At 46.0% G+C, this 20,262-nt stretch overlaps 1 protein-coding gene across 1 annotated transcript in view; it reads right to left on the bottom strand.

The window, feature by feature from the left end:
* GMPR (guanosine monophosphate reductase) overlaps positions 1–3,014 on the bottom strand; it is a 67,075-nt gene extending 64,061 nt beyond the window's left edge. Inside the window, exon 1 of the mRNA XM_017521620.2 lies at positions 2,782–3,014. Coding sequence (XP_017377109.1) covers positions 2,782–2,868 — 87 coding nt within the window. The 5' untranslated portion in view covers positions 2,869–3,014. The remainder of the gene's footprint in view (positions 1–2,781) is intronic.
* Between the last annotated feature and the right edge of the window lie 17,248 nt (positions 3,015–20,262).

The following is a 20,262-nucleotide window of genomic DNA, read 5'->3' as shown; positions in this document are numbered from 1 at the left end:
TCAGAAAAAAGATTATCCAAATGTCCCTGCATGACCCCGTGGTGCTTTATTCTTCTGTGCCAGGGACTGGACATTTGAGAGATGAATGCCTCCCTGGAGAATCCAAGGTACGGCCACCTGGGCCACTGCTACCTGTATCCTTTGCCTCTCGGAGGTGACCTCAAATTCATCTCTTTCATGTTCATTTATGGGAGGCTGGTGGAAATGTCCTTGCAGGCACTACTAGTGAAGCTTCTGGGGGAGATAACTCTTACTGTCAGTTTCCTGCTTACAGCCTGATAATCCATCACCAGGCCTGGCTCTTAGCAAAACTGTCATGAGGATAAGTCTGTCATCAACTGTCAAAACTCTCCTCCCCCAGCCAGACTCTACTCCCAGGGTGTATGTTCTCTTTCCTGGCTCCACACAAATCCGCCCTGTTAGGCTCAATGTCGGTCACCTACCGTTCAGTTTCCAATTTGCCCCCAGAAGTTACTTCTGCCAGGATGCACTCATTTTAAGTTTCTGATTGTATAAGGAAAAGTTTTTACCTGCCTAAGAAAAATTTCAGGCATCAGTAAGCAAACTGAGAAAACATGGAGAGGGAATTAGGGAGGCCTAACTAGACCCCCTCAACGCCACTGAGGCACGTAACGTCAGATCACGGAGTGGTCAGCCAGGCAGCAGCCTGACGCACCAGGGAGCTAAACCATTATGGCAACCAGTTGGAAAGACAATGCTGTTTAATGTGAGCCTCCAGGCCCGTGGCTGGCAAACTCCCACAAACCTGAAAATAGGAAAAAGACTTCTGAAGGGCACTCAGTTCCCACTGCAAAGTGTACATGAAGATTGCCAAGGTGCCATCCCAAACTCGAACACTGGTGGTTACAATCTGCCCAAATTGTGAAGCCAAGTGTTGCATGACATTGTTGAATGATACGCTATTCCCGGAGAACGAGTAATTAATTCTATTACATCAATTTTAGTTTTAGAAACAGGGTTGTTCAGGCTGAAGGGCAGTGGCGCCATCACAGCTCATTGTAACCTCCAGCTCCTGGGCTCAAGCCATCCTCCCACTCAGCCTTCCACGTAATTGGGACTACAGTGTCCACCACTGCCCTCATTTTTAAAATTTTTGTTGTAATCTCCAACTCCTGGGCTCAAGCGATCCTCCTGCCTCAGCCTTCCAAGTCGCTGGGACTACAGGTGTGCACAACTGCCCTGGCTAATTTTTAAAATTTTTGTAGAGCCAAGGTCTTGCTATGTTGCCCAGGCTGGTCTCGAACTCCTGGGCTCAAGGAGTCCTTTCACCTCAACCTCCTAAAGTGCTGGGGTTACAGGTGTGATCCACTGTGCCTGGCCCTATTACATTAATCTTCAATATTTTACCTTCTCAGCATGTTTGCTGGTTCGGAAAACACATATACCTTTGTTTTGAACATCCAATTTGATGAAAAGTAAGTTTCTGTCTTCTAACTACATTTTTAATAAAGAACATTGAGGCCAGCAATTTATTAGCTTATCCAGAATCCCCATATTTCATCTTGGTCTCGCTACAGCTCACGCTTCCAGAGGTCCGCGCCTGCCCTCCAAACTGTTTTTGTTCCAAGAGAGGACCCTTCTTTAGCACCTGAAAGGTCATGAGGGACAGGCACAGGGCCACCCAATCTGGGGCAATAAGCGTTCATCATTCCTCCCCCACCTCCTCCAGTCGGGTTCCAGCCAGCCAATGCTGCTGCTTAGAGAAGGCGGCCCGGTTTAGTCATTGGCTAACGCAGAGGCTTCCCCAGTCCAAGCCAGCCCTCAGCTGGCAGCCCCACGAACTGCAGTTAGGCCTGGCACTGGAGTGGGGAGCGGACTTCTCTGCTGAGGCCATTTATTTACGGTCTTGTTTGTGGAGCTGGGTGGCCGGGGCTGCGCAGGCTGGCCCCGCCTCCTCGTGTTTACTCCTTCAGCCGTGTCCAGTTTCCTCACCTTCCTCTCCAGCGCTCAGCAAAGCCGGTCACCAGCGCGCACCAGCCCGGGGCACTCCGCCTTTCAGGGCAACTAGTTTATCCTTCCCGGGCTGACCTCCCTTCCCCCAGCCCCAGGCTATTTCCAGTCGTCTCCACCTGTTCCTGAGACTTTGAGTACCTCGGGGCAGAACCAGGGAAGCGCCCGAGGCCTCCCGTTCGCCCCCACCTGTCCCACCCCACAGCTCTCCGCTTCTCCAGGGCTAGGCTGGGACCGCGGGCTGTGTGTCCAGGACCGCCGCGTCCCCGAGCCCCACTGCCAGCAAGGCTGCCAAACTCCGAAAGTTAAACCCCGAACTCGTGCCCTGGCTTCTCCTGGTTTTGCAGACGCGTTCGCGAAGTTCCACCGCTGGACCCAACGCGACAGCAGCGGCAGTCCTCAGCGCTAGGAGACGCTGCCAGGAAGCACCGGCATCTGCAGTTGCCTTCCTCGTCCTCTCTTCCCCCTGCTCCAGTTTCCTGGTCTTGCCCTAAGCACCCTCGTACCTCCGTTCCTTCTACCCCAATCGGACACTGGATCTCTGCCCCTCTGCGGTCGACTCTGTGAACTTCCCCTCGGCCACCCAACCCGACCGACGCCTGGAGAATTTCACCGGCCGCCGCATCACCGCCCTTAAAGACACCTCGGGTCCTGGCAGGTGGGGGACGGCGGAACGGGGGCGCAGCGCCCCAGCCTCAAACACCAAAGCAGGCCGGGAACCCCCCCGCCACCCGCTTCCACCCACCTGCCCCACGCCACCCGGAAAGAAAAAAAATCCCAGTCCCACTGCGACTTCCGAACGGCCCCCACCTCGGCGCGGCTCTTGAGGCTGCTCCGCTTAGGTCGGAGCAGGACATCCTTGAAGTCGAGCTTGAGGTCCGCGTCTATGCGGGGCATGGCGCGGCGGCTCCGGGCGGCGGTGGCGGCGGCGGCGGCGGCGGCGGCGGTGGCGGTGGCGGCGGGGTGGCACGGCAGGCGCCGGGGCTGCTGTGCCGCGGCCAGGAGCTGGCGCTGGCCGGGCGCGCACGCCGCGCTCTTAAACCCGCCCGCCGACCCGCGGTCACGCTCAGCCCGCCCCGGGCGCCGCCTCCGCCCCGGGCAGGGGCTGCAAGGCCGGCTGGTTAAGGACGCACCGGCGGCTGAGTCTTTCCTCCTCTCCCCCGCCCCCGCCTCCCCCACCGGTGTACAGCACGTGGAGGTGACCAAATGGGGACGGGGGAGGGAAATGCGCACCGTCCTGTTTGTCCCCAACGTCCCGATGGGGAGGGGACTTAGCATGGGCCTGCCTTATCCAGGGGAAAAGGTCTCTCCCTGTGAGCTTTTACTTTTTTTTTTTTTTTTTTTGAGACAGCCTCACTCTGTCGCCCAGGCTGGAGTGCAGTGGCGCTGTCGCCGCTCATCGCAGACTCGACCTCCTGGGCTCAAACGATTCTCCTTCCTCAGCATCCGGAGTACAGGCACACGCCTCCACACTCGGCTTATTTTTTAAAATATTTCCTGGAGGCGGGGGTTTCGCCATGTTGCCCAGGCTAATCTCGAACTTCAGACCTCAAGTGATCCGCCTGCCTGGGCCTCCCAAAGTGCTGGGATTACAGGTGTGAGCCGCCGCGCCCGGCTGCTTTCTCGTTTCTTTCTTTCTTTCTTTTTTTTTTTTGCTTTCTCGTTTCTTAAAATTCAAGCCCGGTGTGCTCACCCAGTGCTGAGGGGCACGCCTCTCACTTGCCAAAGAACCAGAAACCCCAGGGAGTTTGGATAAAATTAAGGAGAAGAGCGTGGGCAATTAACTGTCTCGCTCTACTGGATTTGTTGAGGTCATGATTCCCTTTGGACTTTTTGTTGTTGGTGTTGTTAAGAGACAAGGTCTCACTGTCTGGATTTCAGGATTTTTGTTTAAGGAAAACAGAAGTAAGTCAAAGCAAATCTCCTCCCGAGATTTGAGGAGCCTGAGTCTCCCCTGAGGGTTACCAGTGATGTGAGTTCATTAATTCACTTGTTGACCCCACTAGGCCTTTATTATACACTCGGAATGTGCTGCAGGGCTTCATGCACTTTCATTCACTCTCAGAACAATCCAATGAAGAAAGAGCCATTTCACAGATAAGGTAAAACAGGGCTCCTATAAATGAAATAACTTGCCCAAAGCTGCAGAAAAATTAAACATAAATTTCTCAGTCCTTAATACTTGCTACAACTCTTCACTGAAGCTGCTTTTGTCCTGTGGCATCTCTTTGCCTGAGTTCAAAATCTGCCTCTACCACTTTCTAGCTAGGTGACCTTTGGGGAGTCAATTTCTCTAAACCTCAGTTTTCTCATAAAAGGGGTGGGGTGGGGTGGGAGGGGGTTAACTCTATCTCCTCCCAGGTTTTTGTGAGAATTAAAGTGTGTGTGTTTAAGCACAATGTGTGTTCCATAGTGGTTGCTCAATGCATGCTAGTTACTGATTTGTAGTCACATGTTGTGTGCATTATGGTTTGTATTCTCAAACTAGAATACTAACTGCACAAAGGCAAGAATCATCTTTCATCCTCTTCCACTTCTCTGCAGCCTCCAACTGTCTTCTGTGAGCTGTCATATAAGGCTGACCATAAAAGATACATCACAGTATTCACTTTAACACAAACGTCTGAAGATGGTAAAGGTCTCAGCCCATCCCATATGCTCTCATTAGCTATACCCCACAGGAAGTTCATGAAGTTTCAGGGAAGGAAATGAAACTTATCAGAGAGAGAATGAAAGTAACCACAATTAGTCCGGCCCATGAAATGTTCATGACCCTTGACAAATTCTTGGGAGCTGAGCGGACGTGCTGCTTATTTGCAAAGTACTGAAAGGAAACCTAATTCTGATCTTTTAAAGATAAAATAGAAGTAAAATATAATTACAAGATGGTATGATTATTTTTAAATTATTCTGCCTAAAGGGAAGAGAAACTGACCTTGCTAAGCATCTGCCGGAGTGAAGTACACAGGTGGGTGAGGCTTTATTCATTGTTTCATACAGGGTCGTAAAGGAGAAGCTTCTGTAGGTTGTCCTTGCTCTTTCCCTCTGGTCCTCCTTGTTTCTTGCCAGCCTCCTTCTATTAGAATAGACAAAGAAGTTCATTTTACACATTCCATTCCCTCTCCCTCTGGAACATTCTGTTATAATTGCCCTCTTCCCCAACACAAAATCATACTCCTGTTAGAGTCAGCCTAAGTCCCTGATTCTTCTGAAACTGGCTTTACAAAAATTATGACAGAAAAATCTGATATAGGAAAATGAAGACAGTGAAAAAAATCTGACTTAACTGACTCCATCTTGCTTTTAACCTCTAAGGTGTCCTTGTTCAGTTCTGCTTATAGGCTGAGCTAACTATGGAAGGAATTGAGTTTCTGGTTTAACTTTGAAACAAAGATGAGAACAGCACCTTCCCAAAACAAACCCACTCCTTGCTTGGCAACCCCCCCACCTTTGTAAAACTAACAAAGCAGCCACAAGATTACAAATCATGCTCTGGCTTCATGTAGCCAGAGGCCACAAGATTCCTAACCTCCCCAGTTGCTTCTAGGAATAACATATTGTAAAACCTAAGATTGGTGTTAGAGATATGTTTCAGTCAGTCCGTGCATTCTGATTGACCAGCTGTCACCACCCTCACCAGTAGACTGGCTTAGCTAGTTCAGTGATCCCACTCAGAAACGGAAGACAGCCAGAAAAATCCACTTTGACACCCTCTTGATTTCATTCACCACCTGACCAATCAGCATTCCCCACTCCCTGGCTCCTGCCCACCAAGGTATCCTTTAAAAAGCCTAGGCTCTGAATTTTCAGGGAGACTGATTTTAGTAATAAAACTCCAGCTCCTGTTAGCTGGCTCTGCATTTATTAAACTCTTTCTCTATTGCAGTAATACTGTCTCAGTAGATTGGCATTATCTATGCAGCAGGCAAGAAGAACCCATAGGGCAGTTCCACTCCCACACCAAGTGAGACTCCTTTCAACATTCTCTGGATCTTATACGTATTTCTTTTCTTTCTTTCTTTCTTTTATTTATTTATTTATTTATTTTTTTGAGACGAAGTCTTGTTCTTGTAGCCAAGGTTGGAATGCAATGGAGCACTCGTAGCTCACTGCAACCTCTGCCTCCCGGGTTCAAGCAGTTCTCCTGCCTTAGCCTCCCAAGTAGCTGGGATTACAGATGCCCACCACCATGCCCAGCTTATTTTTTGTATTTTTAGTAGATGGGGTTTCACTATGTTGGCCAGGCTGGTCTTGAACTTTTGACCTCAGGTGATCCACCCACTTTGGCCTCCCAAAATGCTAGAATTACAGGCGTGAGCCACTGCATCCAGTCTCTTGTATGTATTTCTGCTTCTCATTACTCTAACACACAATAATAGCTTCCCATCAATACAATGACTTTATGTTAAAGTTTTCACTCTCTAGACAAAGCCACAAGTGATATCTAGAATTAAATTTGTTAACATTATATTATGGGAGGGGAGGGTTATCTACAAAATTATGTGGGATAAATTCCACTTGGTCACAGTGCATAATCCTTTTTTGTATTGATGGATCCTATTTGCTGATATTTTGTTAAGGATTTGTGCATCTGAGCTCATAAGGGACATTAGTCTGTAGTTTTCTTTTGATGTCTTTATCAGGGTAATATCAGCCTCATAGAATTAATTGGGAAATGTCCGATGCTCCATTTTCTGAAAGAGCTTGTGTAGGATTGGAATTAGTTATTTAATATTTTATAGAATTAATCAGTAAACTAAAATTATGTGGAGTAATAAAATGGTTTATTTTTAGTAAATAAGTATCTCTCAAAACCCAGAAATAAAGTTGAGTATTAAAGGCTTTTTGATAATTCAAAATTATAGTATTTACTATTAAGGGGATAAGAACAAATCTGGAACCATCACACTACCTGATTTCAAACTATACTGTAAGGCCATAGTCACCAAAATATACAGCATGGGACTGGTATAAAAATAGGCACAAAGACCAGTGGATCAGAATAGAGAACTCAGAAATAAACCCAAATACTTAGAGCCAGGTGATCTTCAACAAAGCAAATGAGACCGGGTGCGGCGGCTCACGCCTGTAATCCCAGCACTTTGGGAGGCCGAGGCGGGTGAATCACGAGGTTAAGAGATCGAGACCATCCTGGTCAACACGGTGAAACCCCGTCTCTACTAAAAATACAAAAAATTAGCTGGGCATGGTGGCGCGTGCCCATAATCCCAGCTACTCAGGAGGCTGAGACAGGAGAATTGCCTGAACCCAGGAAGCGGGATTGCGGGTGAGCCGAGACCGCGCCATTGCACTCCAGCCTGGGTAACAAGAGCGAAACTCCGGCTCAAAAACCACCACCACAACAACAACAACAACAACAACAAAAAGCAAACTAAAACATAAAGTGGGGAAAGGACACCCTATTCAACAAATGGTGCTGGGATAATTGGCTAGCCACACGTAAGAGAATGAAACTGGATCCTCATCTCTCACCTTATACAAAAATCAACTCAACATGGATTAAGGGGCTGCGTGAGGTGGCTCATGCCTGTAATCCCAGCACTTTGGGAGATCGAGGCAGGCAGATCACCTGAGGTCGGGAATTTGAGACTAGCCTGGCCAATACAGTGAAACCCCGTCTCCACTAAAAATACAAAAATTAGCTGGGTGTGGTGGCACGTGTCTGTAATCCCAGCTACTCGGGAAGCTGAAGCAGGAGAATCACTTGAACCCAGGAGGTCGAGGTTGCAGTGACCCAAGATTGGGACACAGCACTCCAGCCTGGCGACAGAGTGAGACTCCATTTAAAAAAAGAAGAAGAAGAAGATGGATTAAGGCCTTAATGGAGGAAAAATCTCCAATGGAAAAACCCTTCTAGACATTGGCAAGGATTTCTTGACCAGGCACCCAAAAGCAAATGCAATAAAAACAAAGATAAATATAAATAGCTGGGACCTAATTAAACAGCATGGCAAAAAGAACAGTCAGCAGAGTAAACAGACAACCCACAGAGTGAGAGAAAATCCTCACAATCTATACATCTGACAAAGGACTAATATCCAGAATCTACAACAAACTCAAATCAGTAAGAAAAAAACAATCCCATCAAAAAGTGGGCTAAGAGCATGAATAGACAAGTCTCAACAGGAGATATACAAATGGACAACGAACATATGAAAAAATGCTCAACATCACTAACGATCAGGGAAATGCAAATCACAACCACAATGCAATATCACCTAACTCCTGCAAGAATGGCCATAATCAAAAAACTAAAAAAGAGTAGATGTGGCCAGGCGTGGCGGCTCACACCTGTAATCCTAGCACTTTGGGAGGCCAAGGCAAGTGGATCACAAGGTCAGGAGATTGAGACCATCCTGGATAACATGGTGAAACGCCTTCTTTGCTAAAAATACAAAAATTAGTCGGGCGTGGTATTATGCGTCTGTAGTCCCAGCTACTAGGGAGGCTGAGGCAGAAGAGTCACTTGAACCCAGAAGGCAAAGATTGCAGTGGCACCACTGTACTCCTGCCTGGGCAACAGAGCAAGACTCCATCTAAAAACAAAACAACAAAACACAACGTTGGTGTGGATGCAGTGAACATGGAACGCTTCTACACTCCTGGTGGGAATACAGACTAGTACAACCACTGTGGAAACCAGTGTGGAGATTCCTTAAAGAGCTAAAAGTAGAACTATTATTTGATCCAGCAATCCCACTACTACCCAGAGGAAAAGAAGTCATTATTTGAAAAATATATTTGCACACACGTTTATAGCAGCATAATTCACAATTGCAAAATCATGGAACCAACCCAGATGCCCATCAATCAACAAGTGGATAAAGAAACTGTGGCATATATGTGTGTGTGTGTGTGTGTGTGTGTGTGTGTGTGTGTGTGATAGAATACTATGCAGCCATAAAAAGGAATGGATTAACAGCATTTGCAGTGACCTGGATGAGATTGGAGACTACTATTCTAAGTGAAGTAACTCAGGAAAGGAAAACCAAGCATCGTATATTCTCACTGATATGTGGGATTTAAGCTATGAGGATGCAAAGGCATCAGAATGATACAGTGGATTTTGGGGACTTGGGGGGAAGAGTGGGCAGGGACGAGGGACACAAGACTACAAATGGGGTGCATTGTATACTAGTTGGGTGATGGGTGCACCAAAATCTCACAAATCACCACTAAATAACTTTCTTATGTAACCAAGTACCACCTGTACCCCAATAACTCATGGAAAAATAAAAATAGAATTTGCATGTTTGATATTTTGTGTACTTGTAATATTTGAGAAAATGTGTCCCATTGGGTTAATAGAGCAGCCTTCTAATACCAATTCAAAATGTATATTTGCATAATTGACTTAAACATTTGAAGGTAAGGTGAAACATATTAAGTTTATATAGATTGTTGGAACGTTTAGGAGTATTTATAAAAGTTGATAAATTACTTTGGGAAGCTCTGCTTGTTGGCTTGTTTACTGCTTTACTTTGCATAATAGTTCCTGGGGATTTTGTGAACATGCAGATTCTGCTTCAATACGTCCAGGCTGGGGCCCAGGGTTTTGCATTTCTGACAAATGCCTAGACAAAATAGATGTTCTGGGAACCACAGATTGAGCAGCAAGGAGTGAGACTATTGGAAGTTTTAGGCCGGTCACAGTGGCTCACCCCTGTAATCCCAGCACTTTGGGAGGCCAAGGCAGGTGGATCACTTGAGCTCAGGAGTCTGAGACCAGCCTGGGCAACAAGGCAAAACTTTGTCTCTACAAGAAAATATAAAAATTAACCAGGCATAATGTTATGCGCCTGTAGTCCCAGCTACTCAAGAGGCTGAGGCTGGAGGATCACTTGAGCCCAGGAGGTTGAGGCTGCAGTGAGCCAAGACTGTATCACTGCACTCCAGCCTGGGTGACAGAACAAGACCCTGTCTCCAAAAAAAAAAATGGTTTTCAAAAGGAAATCTATTTGATTATAAATGCAGCTTAACATATGTGAAAGTATTTAAGTTTGTAAGTGGGACCAAGTGTAAGTGGGACAGGATCTCACTCTGTTGCCCAGGCTGGAGTACAGTACCATAATCAGAGAACACTACACCCTTGAACTCTTGGGCTGAAGTGATCCTCCTTCCCCAGCCTCCTGTGTAGCTAGGACTACAGGTGCATACCATCACACCAGTCTAATTTTTTTTTTTAGAAGTGGGATATAACTCTGTTGCCCAGGCTGGGCTCAAACTCCTGATCTCAAGTGATCCTCCTACTTCACACTCTGGAAGTGCTAGGATTACAGGCCTGAATAGTAACTAAAAACAAACAAACAACAAAACCAAAAAACAACAACAACAAAAAAAAACTCAGAATGCCTGGATGGCTATTTCTGAGAACAAAAACTTTTTCCAGGGACGGCAAAAGCTCCTAATTGACACTAACATATCTGTGTGTCAGGCACTGTGCTAAGTGTTTCCTGTATTTTCTGAGTTCATCTTTACAACAACCCTGTGAAATGTCACAGTCACTATGATTATCTCTTCCTTACAGTTGAGGAGGCTGGATGCAGTGGTTCACACCAGTAATCCCAGCACTTTGGGAGGCTGCGGTGGGAAGATTACTTGAGGCCAGGAGTTTGAGACCAGTCTGGACAACAAAGTGAGACCTCATCTCTATAAAAATTTTTATTTTTATTTATTTTATTTTTTTGGGATGGAGCCTCACTCTGTCACTCAGACTGCACTGAAGTGGCATGATCTATAAACATTTTTAAAAACTTAGCTGGGCATGGCGGTACACACCTCTAGTCCCAAGTACTCAGGAGGCTGAGGAAGGAGGATCACTTGAGTTCAGGAGTTTGAGGTTGCAGTGAACTATGATCATGCCACTGCACCCAGCCTGGGCAACAGAGTAAAACACTGTCTCTGAAAAAAAATTAAATAAAAAATTTAAAAATAAAATATGCAGCCACAAAACAAAGAATGAGATCATGTCTTTTGTGGGAATGTGGATAGCGCTGGGGGCTACTGTCCTTAGCAAACTAACTCAGGAACAGAAAATCAAACATCGAATGATCTCACTGATAAGTGGGAACTAAATGATGAGAACTTAGGAACACAGAGAAGGAAGCAATGGACGCTGGGGTCTACTTGAGGGTGGAGGGTGGAAGGAGGGAGAGGAGCAGAACAGATACTATTGGGTACTAGGCTTAATACATGGGTGATGAAGTAAACTGTACAGCAGACCCACCCTGCCGTGACACAACTTTACTTATGTAACAAACCTTCACATGTACCCCTAAACTAAAGTTAACACAAAAACACACAGTTGAGGAAACCAAGACTCAGGAATTGTGCTAGTCGTACAGTTAATGTAGCAGGGTAGATGAGCTCTGTAAGCAGGAGCTGCTGAACTGCCCCCATACTCTATTGGCACAGCCCTGTAACGTGGTTTCCCTACCAGAAGTTTTTTTTTTTTTTTTTTTTTGAGACAGAGTTTTGCTCTTGTTGCCCAGGCTGGAGGGCAATGGTGTAATCTTGGCTCACTGTAACCTCTGCCTCCCAGGTTCAAGTGATTCTCCTGCCTCAGCCTCCAAGAGTAGCTGGGATTATAGGCACTCACCACCAGGCTCAGCTAATTTGTTTTGTATTTCTGTAGAGATGGGTTTCACTATGTTGCCAGGCTGGTCTTGAACTTCTGACCTCAGGCGATCCACCTGCCGCCTCCCAAAGTGCTGGGATTACAAGCGTGAGCCACTGCGCCTGGCCATTTTTTTTTTTTTTTTTAAATTGAGACAGAGTCCAGCTCTGTCGCCCAGGCTGGAGTGCTGTGGAGAGACCTTGGCTCACTGCAACCTCCATTGCCCAGGCTCAAGTGATTTCCTGCTTCAGCCTCCAGAGTGGCTAGGATTACAGGCACCTGCCAGCATGCCTGGCTCATTTTTTATATTTTTAGTAGAGATGGGGTTTCACCAGGTTGGCCAGGCTGGTCTCAAACTCCTGACCTCAGGTGATCCACCTGTTGTCCTCCTAAAGTGCTGGGATTACAGGCATGAGCCACTGTGCCTGGCGACTTCATTCCTTTTTATGACCAAATAATATTCTAGTCTCCTTAAGACTTTCCCCCTTGATGCCTCACTTACCTTGCAGCTCTGCAACTTAACTAATCAAGTACTGATAAAAGAATTGTATGATTGCCCATGGAAAGAGAATTCTGCCTCAAGGAGGAACATAGCCTGTGACAATCTCCACGCGGAGCTCCTTAAGCTAAGATTCTGGGAGGGTGTGGTTCTTGCAAGGAGCTTTGGAGATTGATGTCACAAGTGAGAGGTCACTCAAGGGGAAAACCACCGGTGAAATCAGGTGGTTACTGATGTACACTCCACAGGGGCCAGGTATCAGCTTACATCCAACACTGCATTCCAAAGAAAATATACATGCTGGGCTTCTCAGGGAGTTTTGGCCAAGCAGAAATAGAGCAAGGTTGAATATCAATTCTGAAGGGTTTAGGGTAGAAGAGCAGTATCTGTTGTTTCTAATTGACCTGCTCCCTCTATTCATCCTTATTCAGACTACAACCTTTCCCCTGAGGCAGTCACACACAGGCACACACAGGTGCTTGAATCATATTGCATCTAAACACTCCTGATTGTCAATAATGTTAATACAATCCACAGCGGGGACTACAGGCTGACGATTCATAGAAGAGATGCTTGGTTTGGCCAGCAGAGTGCTTTTAACATTTTTGAGCTAGTTGAAGGCATTTACAAATGGAGAATTTCCACACTGAAAATCCGAACAGCCAACTTATTTTTTAAAACTGGGAGGTCTTGCTTGGGATTCACCCCCTCAGAGGTCTACCATCTGCTAGAGGGAGTCAGTGTCTCCTTAGACAGGGTGGGTAGCGGTTCCCTAAGGCATAAACCTGACTCCACCCTCCTGGCACATACATAATTGTTTAAATTTGTCAGCCCTGATGGACAGTACATGCTGAGGATAATGCCTCAATTTTCCATCTCAATTCATGCAGAGAAAGTAGATCTGAATTCGATTTGCTTGTTTCTTGGGGCAGGGAAATTTGTGTGTGTCTGTGTATATGTTTGTTTAACTTATTTAAATAGACAAGTCAGTATCATCATAATGGAATTTAGGCTACTAAATCCAACACCAAAATGATCGGGTTTGCCTTCAGGATATGATTCTGTTTTTAAAATAACATTAGAGATTAAAGCCTGTGATGGTCTTATTATTAAGGTGGTTGTTATTATGGTCAGTCAAAATTAGTCTGGCAAAATCATCTCATTACCCTCCCAGTGATAACCTTTCTTTTAATTAAAATCTTCTGTGTCAGAAATAAGGCAGAAGGGAAGAAAATAATCTCCACATTGAAGTTCCCATAGCGTCTTCCTTTAATCTGGTTAATCTGGTATTGGGTAGTTTATTAAAAATTCTGTTTTTCACATTTCCCACTGAGATGGAGCCTCCAATTCTTAACTTGATTGTGTTTCCAGCTCAGACATTGAGTTGTAACTGACAGAAGACGTAACATGACTTTTTCTTGCAGTGAGTTTTACAGCTAACTGATCACAGCCAGTTACAGATTTCTTTGTTCCTTCTCTGCTACTGCTGCTTCACTTGACTAGCCTTAGAAAAAATAATAATTGCTTTTTCTTGATTTTCTCTCAAGCCCTACCTGTGAAGACCACTTTTTTTGTTTGTTTTTCTTTCTTTGTTTCTTTTTTGACGGAGTCTTACTGTGTTGCCAGGCTGGAGTGCAGTGGCCCGATCTGGGGTTACAGGCATGCCCGACCATGCCTGGCTAATTTTTGTATTTTTAGTAGAGATGGGGTTTCACCATGTTGTCCAGGATGGTCTTGAATTTCTGACCTCAGGTGATACACCCACCTCAGCCTCCCAAAGTGCTGGGATTACAGGAGTGAGCCACCATGCCCGGGCATTTGTTGTTATTTTTGTTCTGTTTTGTTTTGAGACAGAGTCTCGCTCTGTCACCCTGGCTGGAGTGCAGTCAAGTGATCTTGGTTCACTGCAAACTTTGCCTCCCAAACTCAGGTGATGCTCCTCCCTCAACCTCCCGAGTAGCTGGGACTACAGGTGTGTGCACCACCACGCCCAGCTAATTTTTGTATTTTTAATAGAGATGGAGTTTCACCATGTTGACCAGACTGGTCTTGAACTCCAGACCTCAGGTGATCCACCCACCTTGGCCTCCCAAAGTGCTGGGATTACAGTTGTGTGCTACCGTGCCCGGCCTTGTTTATGTTTTTGTTTGAGACAGGGTCTTGCTCTACCACCCAGGCTGGAGTGCAGTGCTGATCACTGCAGCCTCAGACTCCTGGGCTGAAGCAATCTTCCTGCCTCAGCCTCCCAAAGAATGGTGGCAGGTGCCTGTAATCCCAGCTACTCTAGAGGCTGAGGCAAAAGAATCTTACTCCAGTCTGGCCAACAAGAGTGAAACTCTGGCTGGGCACGGTGGCTCATGCCTGTAATCCTAGCATTTTGGGAGGCCAAGGTGGGTGGATCACCTGAGGTCAGAAGTTCAAGACCAGCCTGGCCATCATGGTGAAACCCCATCTTAATTTAATNAAAAAAAAAAAAAGAGTGAAACTCTGTCTCAAAAAAAAAAAGAAAAGACACAAAGAGAGAAAGAAAGCTATAGCACTTCAGCACTGAGTTTGGGGCCATTTTAAACAGTGAAATTTCCAATGAAGAGCACAACAATGTGAAAATCAAGGGACTAGATCATCTGTAAAAAAGAAACTCAGCCATGGTTCATGCCTGTAATCCCAAGACTTTGGGAGGCTGAGTCAAGCGGATCCCTGGAATCTAGCAGTTTGAGACCAGCTAGGGGCAACATAGCGAGACTTCATCTCTACAAAAAATAAAATAATTAGCCAGGCATGGTGGTACATGCCTGTAGTCCTAGCCACTTGGGAAGCTGAGATGGGAGGATTTCGTGAGCCATGATCTCACCACTGCACTCCAGCCTGGGCAACAAGAGTGAAACTCTGTCTAAAAAAAAAGGAAAAAGAAAAAAGAAAAAATAAGCTGAACAGCAAAGATCTTTCTAATCTGTAATCTAACTCTTAACCACTGTGCCATACTGCCTCTTGGCTGCAGAGGTGTCTTATTAAAATGAGACTGAGGTAAAAGGAAAAATAGAGGGACAGTAGCACTTTCAGGTTATCAGGATGTACTGAGCGCTCACTGTGGGCTGGTGCCTGTGCTTTTACCCAGAATGTTAAAGTAGGCAATCTGAAGAACTAGGAGGCAGGTTCATTTCACTGGTTTTCAGTTTGGATCTGTCACTAATCTCACTCGTGGATGTGACATGTTTTCTCTATCTAGACACAGTATGGTATACCTGAATATTCATTAAATTACTATTCCAGTAGTTGTTTTTTCTTTCCTTGTAAACTATGCTTTTTTTTTTTTAGATGGAGTCTTGCTCTGTCTCCCAGGCTGGAGTGCAGTGACAAGATCTCAGCTCACTACAATCTCTGCCTTTTGGTTCAAGTGATTCTCCTGCCTCAGACTACCAAGTAGCTGGGATTACAGGCTTATGCCACCGCACCTGGCTAAATTTTTTTGTATTTTTAGTAGAGACATGTTGGCCAGGATGATCTCGCTCTCCTGACCTTGTGATCTGCCCACCTCGACCTCCCAAAGTGTTGAGATTACAGGTGTGAGCCACTGTGCCCTAAGGGCCAACTATGATGCTATTTACAGCTGGATTGATTCTGGAACCACCTCTATTCTTGAGCTAAGTGTTGGCTCAAACAGCATGTTGTCTGTGAAGCCCTTTTGTTGACTCCACAGTTTTCTCCTTTGTACCATATCAGATTGAGGACATGTGTGTTAGGGAACCAAGGGCTACTCTGTCCTGGGTCACATCTGTCACGACTCCTGCACAAGAATGGTGTGGATACTGTCCGTCAACAAGTCCAAATTAGGACATCTTGGCATAAAATTCAGGGGTTGCATCTGGTCTGCCGCTCGCAGCAGTTCTTTCCAATTAGAGCTGATTCTCATGATTCGAGGTAGTTCTGTTCTGTGAAGTTGCTGGGAGCACTGGACTGGTGAACACGGAAGTACTGACCCCAAGGGAAAAAGAGGTTAGGTTCTTGCAAGCCTCTGGTCACAGCGTTTTCAACATCTGATCAGTACTTAGCCTTGTTTTCTGTGTGTTTGTGTTTAAAGACAGCTTACTTGATACAGATTGTAGATTCTTAACATTGAACTCATGGCCGACACCACTGCAACGCATGCTGGAGCCTAGCTTATTGAACATGCATCTGTTCTCCATAAGGCACATGGCAGCTTTCTTGTGCTCAGGAACACCGAGCAGAACTTGGGCACTATGCTCAGCTCACTGCAGCCTCCACCTCCCAGGTTCAAGCCATTCTCCTGCCTCAGCCTCCCGAGTAGCTGGGAGTATGGGCGGGCGCCACGACACCCGGCTAATTTTTGTATTTTTAATAGGAATGGGCTTTCTCTACTAAAAGACAAAAATTAGCTGGACGTGGTGGCAGGCACCTATAATCCCAGCTACTCGGGAGGATGGGGCAGGAGAACTGCTTGAGCCTGGGAGGCAGAGGTTGCAGTGAGCTGAGATCATGCCACTGTGCTCCAGCCTGGGTGACAGAGTCAGACTCCATCTAAAAAAGAAAGAGCAAAAAGCACAAAAAGTACAAACAACTTGGCACAAAACAGACAGCACAAAAGACCCTTGCTTACACAACAAGAGCTACAGCAAGAACCCAGAACGTCATCTTGTTCTACCAGGAGTGTGCACCTCAGGGGACTCTAATTTTTCACCGCTCTGCACGTTTGTGCAAAGGACAGAGAAAGTACAGTGAGTATTGACTTGGCGGTTACACATAGATCGCAGCAACAGCAGCATAGAGAAGCCGCGTGTGATGAGGACTGACCGCACTGGAGTACCACTTGATTACACAGGTTTTGATTCATTACAGATTGTTTGCCTGGAACCCACCAGCAAATTCTGAAACCCAGCTCTTCAAGCCAGTAACCCAGCAGGTATTGTTTTGGCTGCTTGAATTTTCTCTCTCCCCCAGTGACTATTCCTTGCTTAGCTAAGATTCCTATCTGCAAAAGAAAGTCAGGAAACACTAGTCTGTTCTTTTGAGGACCTTGAGCTCTCTCTACACTGCTGTTCTGGGGCGTGGCCGCAGGCATCACCAGCAGCTCCCCAGTCTCCATAACGCTGAGGCTTTGTGGAGATACAATGCCTTTTCTCACTTTTCCCCACTTTCTTCCCCTTGTAGGCTTCTGTCCTCATTAACTTAGAGTTTCGCTCTGTCACCCAGGCTGAAGTGCAGTGGCGTGATCATGGCTCACTGCAACCTCCACTGTCCAGGCTCAAGTGATCCTCCCACCTCGGCCTCCCAAATAGCTGGGACCACAGGTGTGCACCACCATGCCCAGCTATTTTACTATTATTGTTATTATTATTATTTGTAGAGATGAGATCTTCATATGTTGCCCAGGTTGGTCTTGAACTCCTGGGCTCCAGCAATCCTCCTCTGCTTTGGTCTCCCAAGGAGATCTGGGATTACAGGCATGAGCCGCCGTGTCTGGCCTCATTCCATATTTTTTGATTCATTTCATTACTGTGGCACCGTTCTCCTGTACTTCTAAGAAACTTCAAACCAAAAGCAATTTGTTTTGATTTCTACTTCTAGAATGAGTCTCTTGGATTCGTCATCGAATCCACGAGAACCAGAGAGCTATTTTAAGCAGAAGCGAGTCTTGCAGAGAACAAACAGAATGACAAAAGTTCTGACTATGTGGCATGTGTTTGGTAAAGGATGCTATTTTAGGATCTTTTCAAATAAAACGTGCCATCAAGACTTTCGGTGATAACTTTTGCCAAGTTGTAAGGAGACCGGTTTATTCCATAGCTCTTCTTCAATGCTATGTCCCATGGTGTCTCCTGTCTCTCCCCATTCTAAAGCATTCCTTAGTCTTTTTGAAGCTTTGTTACAAAAAGAAGATCCCTGAATATTTGCCACTGTCTACCCTTTGGTCCCCACTCTAGTTTTGTTTTCTTCTTGCATTTTTTTTTTTTTTTTTTTTTTTTTTTTTTGAGAAGGAGTCTCACACTGTTGCCCAGGCTGGAGTGCAGTGGCATGACCTCAGCTCACTGCAACCTCCACCTCCTGGGTTCAAGCGATTCTCCTGCCTTAGCCTCCCAAGTAGCTGGGAGGTTGCAGGTACCCACCACCACATTCGGCTAATTTTTTGTATTTTTAATAGAGATGGGGTTTCACTATGTTAGCCAGGCTGGTCCCCACTCTAGTTTCTTTTCTTTTTTTTTCTTTTTTTTTTCTTTTGGAAAAAGAATCTCACTCTGTCTCCCAGGCTGGAATGCAATGGTGTGATCTCAGCTTACTGCAACCTCTGCCTCCCAGGTTCAAGCAATTCTCCTGCCTCAGCCTCCTGAGTAGCTGGGATTACAGGCATGTGCCACTATACCTGGCTAATTTTTGTATTTTTAGTAGAGAGGAGGTTTTGCCATGTTGGCCAAGCTGGTCTCGAACTCCTGACCTCAGGTGATCCGCCTGTCTCGGCCTCCCAAAGTGCTGGGATTACAGGCATGAGCCACCATGCTCAGCCTGATTTATTATAATTTTTTTTAAAGAGGGTGTCTCTTTGAAAAGCAGGGCACAGTAGAAACCAAATACTGAAGTACTCTGTGCTCCCCAAGTGGCAGATTTTTCCCCAATACCAGAGGGTACAAACTCAAATCAAATCTGGTTTCCTGGCTCTTTGCATAACTCTATGGGTACCTGAATGATTAGTTTCTCTAGACTTTCAAAATCAAGAGCTTAGTTTCTTTTCTGTGTTCTCCTTCTTGCCCCTGCTGGGCTGTGATTGTTAAATAAGGCTGCAAGAAAATCAGCCCCTAACTCAGACAGCTAAATATTCCCATAGCATCTATGTTCTGCAGACATTTAAGGAGCCTGTGATGCTTCCGGCTCCTGCGTAGCTGAATGAAGACCTCACTGCTCAGTTCATGCTGGTTCACCTGCAGAATGTGCAAAGCAGGAGCTTGCTACTCTTCCTTTTTTCTACTTGGCCCACTGATCCTTTGCCCATTTCCTTAATAAGCTGCCTTTATCTTTGCCTCTATTGATTCACACTCTTTTTATCCCTACCTATTACTCCTTAAGCACTAAATACAGCCCATTGTTCACATCAGTAAGATCTAATCTTTATGAAATCTACATCTCCTTTCTTGTAGATATGTTGGATTATTGTGTATGTGTATGTCCATGTGGCTAATATAACATTGGACATCCAAGTAGTTAGCATAGAAGTAAAAAGTAGAATGAAGGATACTGGAGTCCAGGAAGGGTAGGGGTTTTCCTTGCCTGCTGCCCAGATGGAGCAGATTTATCAAGACAGGGGAACTGCAATCGAAAAAGGATTTAAATCACGCAGAGCTGGTTGACCAGGAGACTGGAGTTATTACTCAAATCAGTCTCTCTGAAAATTCAGAGTCTCACATTTTTCAAGAATAGTTTGGCAGGCAGCGAATGGGTGCTGCTGATTGGCTGGGGATGCAGTCATAGAAGTGTGGAAAACAGTCCCTGTGCACTGAGCCTGCGTGTAGGTGGGGGCCACAGGACAGCTGAGTCGAGAGTCAGAGGCTCCCGGGAGAGGAGCCATTAGGTCTTCAAAAGTGCAAAAGCCTGGCAGGGCACGGTGGCTCGCGCCTGTAATTCCAGCACTTTGGGAGGCCAAGGCAGGTGGATCTCCTGAGGTCAGGGGGTCGAGACCAGCCTGGCCAATGTGATGAAACCCGTCTCTACTAAAAATACAAAAATTGGACTCCATGTTTGGGTGCCCTTCCACAAACACTCCCTTCGTGGAAGACGTCTTTCTGTCTCCTGGATTTTCCCCCCTGGAGTCCCCTTCCACACTCTCGTGGAAGCCTGTCTTCCCCTCCTAAACTCCATCTCTCTCTCTCTCTATTTCCTTCTACTCAGTGTGGAAGCTGCTTTCCCCTCCTGGATTCCATCTTTCTGGATTCTCTCACTCAGTGTGAGAGTTAGCTGTTTCTTTCTCTCTCCTTCTCCTGTTTCTCTCTCTTTAAGTAAATCACTTTTACGCACACACACACACACACACATATTAGCAGAGTGTGCAGGTGGGTGACGATAATCCCAGCTACTTGGGAGGTGGAGGTTGCAGTGAGCTGAGATCATGCAACTTCACTCTAGCCTGGGTAAAAGAGGGAAACTCCATCTC

The sequence above is a fragment of the Cebus imitator genome, unplaced genomic scaffold, assembly GCF_001604975.1.
Source record: "Cebus imitator isolate Cc_AM_T3 unplaced genomic scaffold, Cebus_imitator-1.0 Scaffold21, whole genome shotgun sequence".
NCBI lineage: Eukaryota > Metazoa > Chordata > Mammalia > Primates > Cebidae > Cebus > Cebus imitator.
This window is presented reverse-complemented; position numbering and strand designations above follow the sequence as displayed.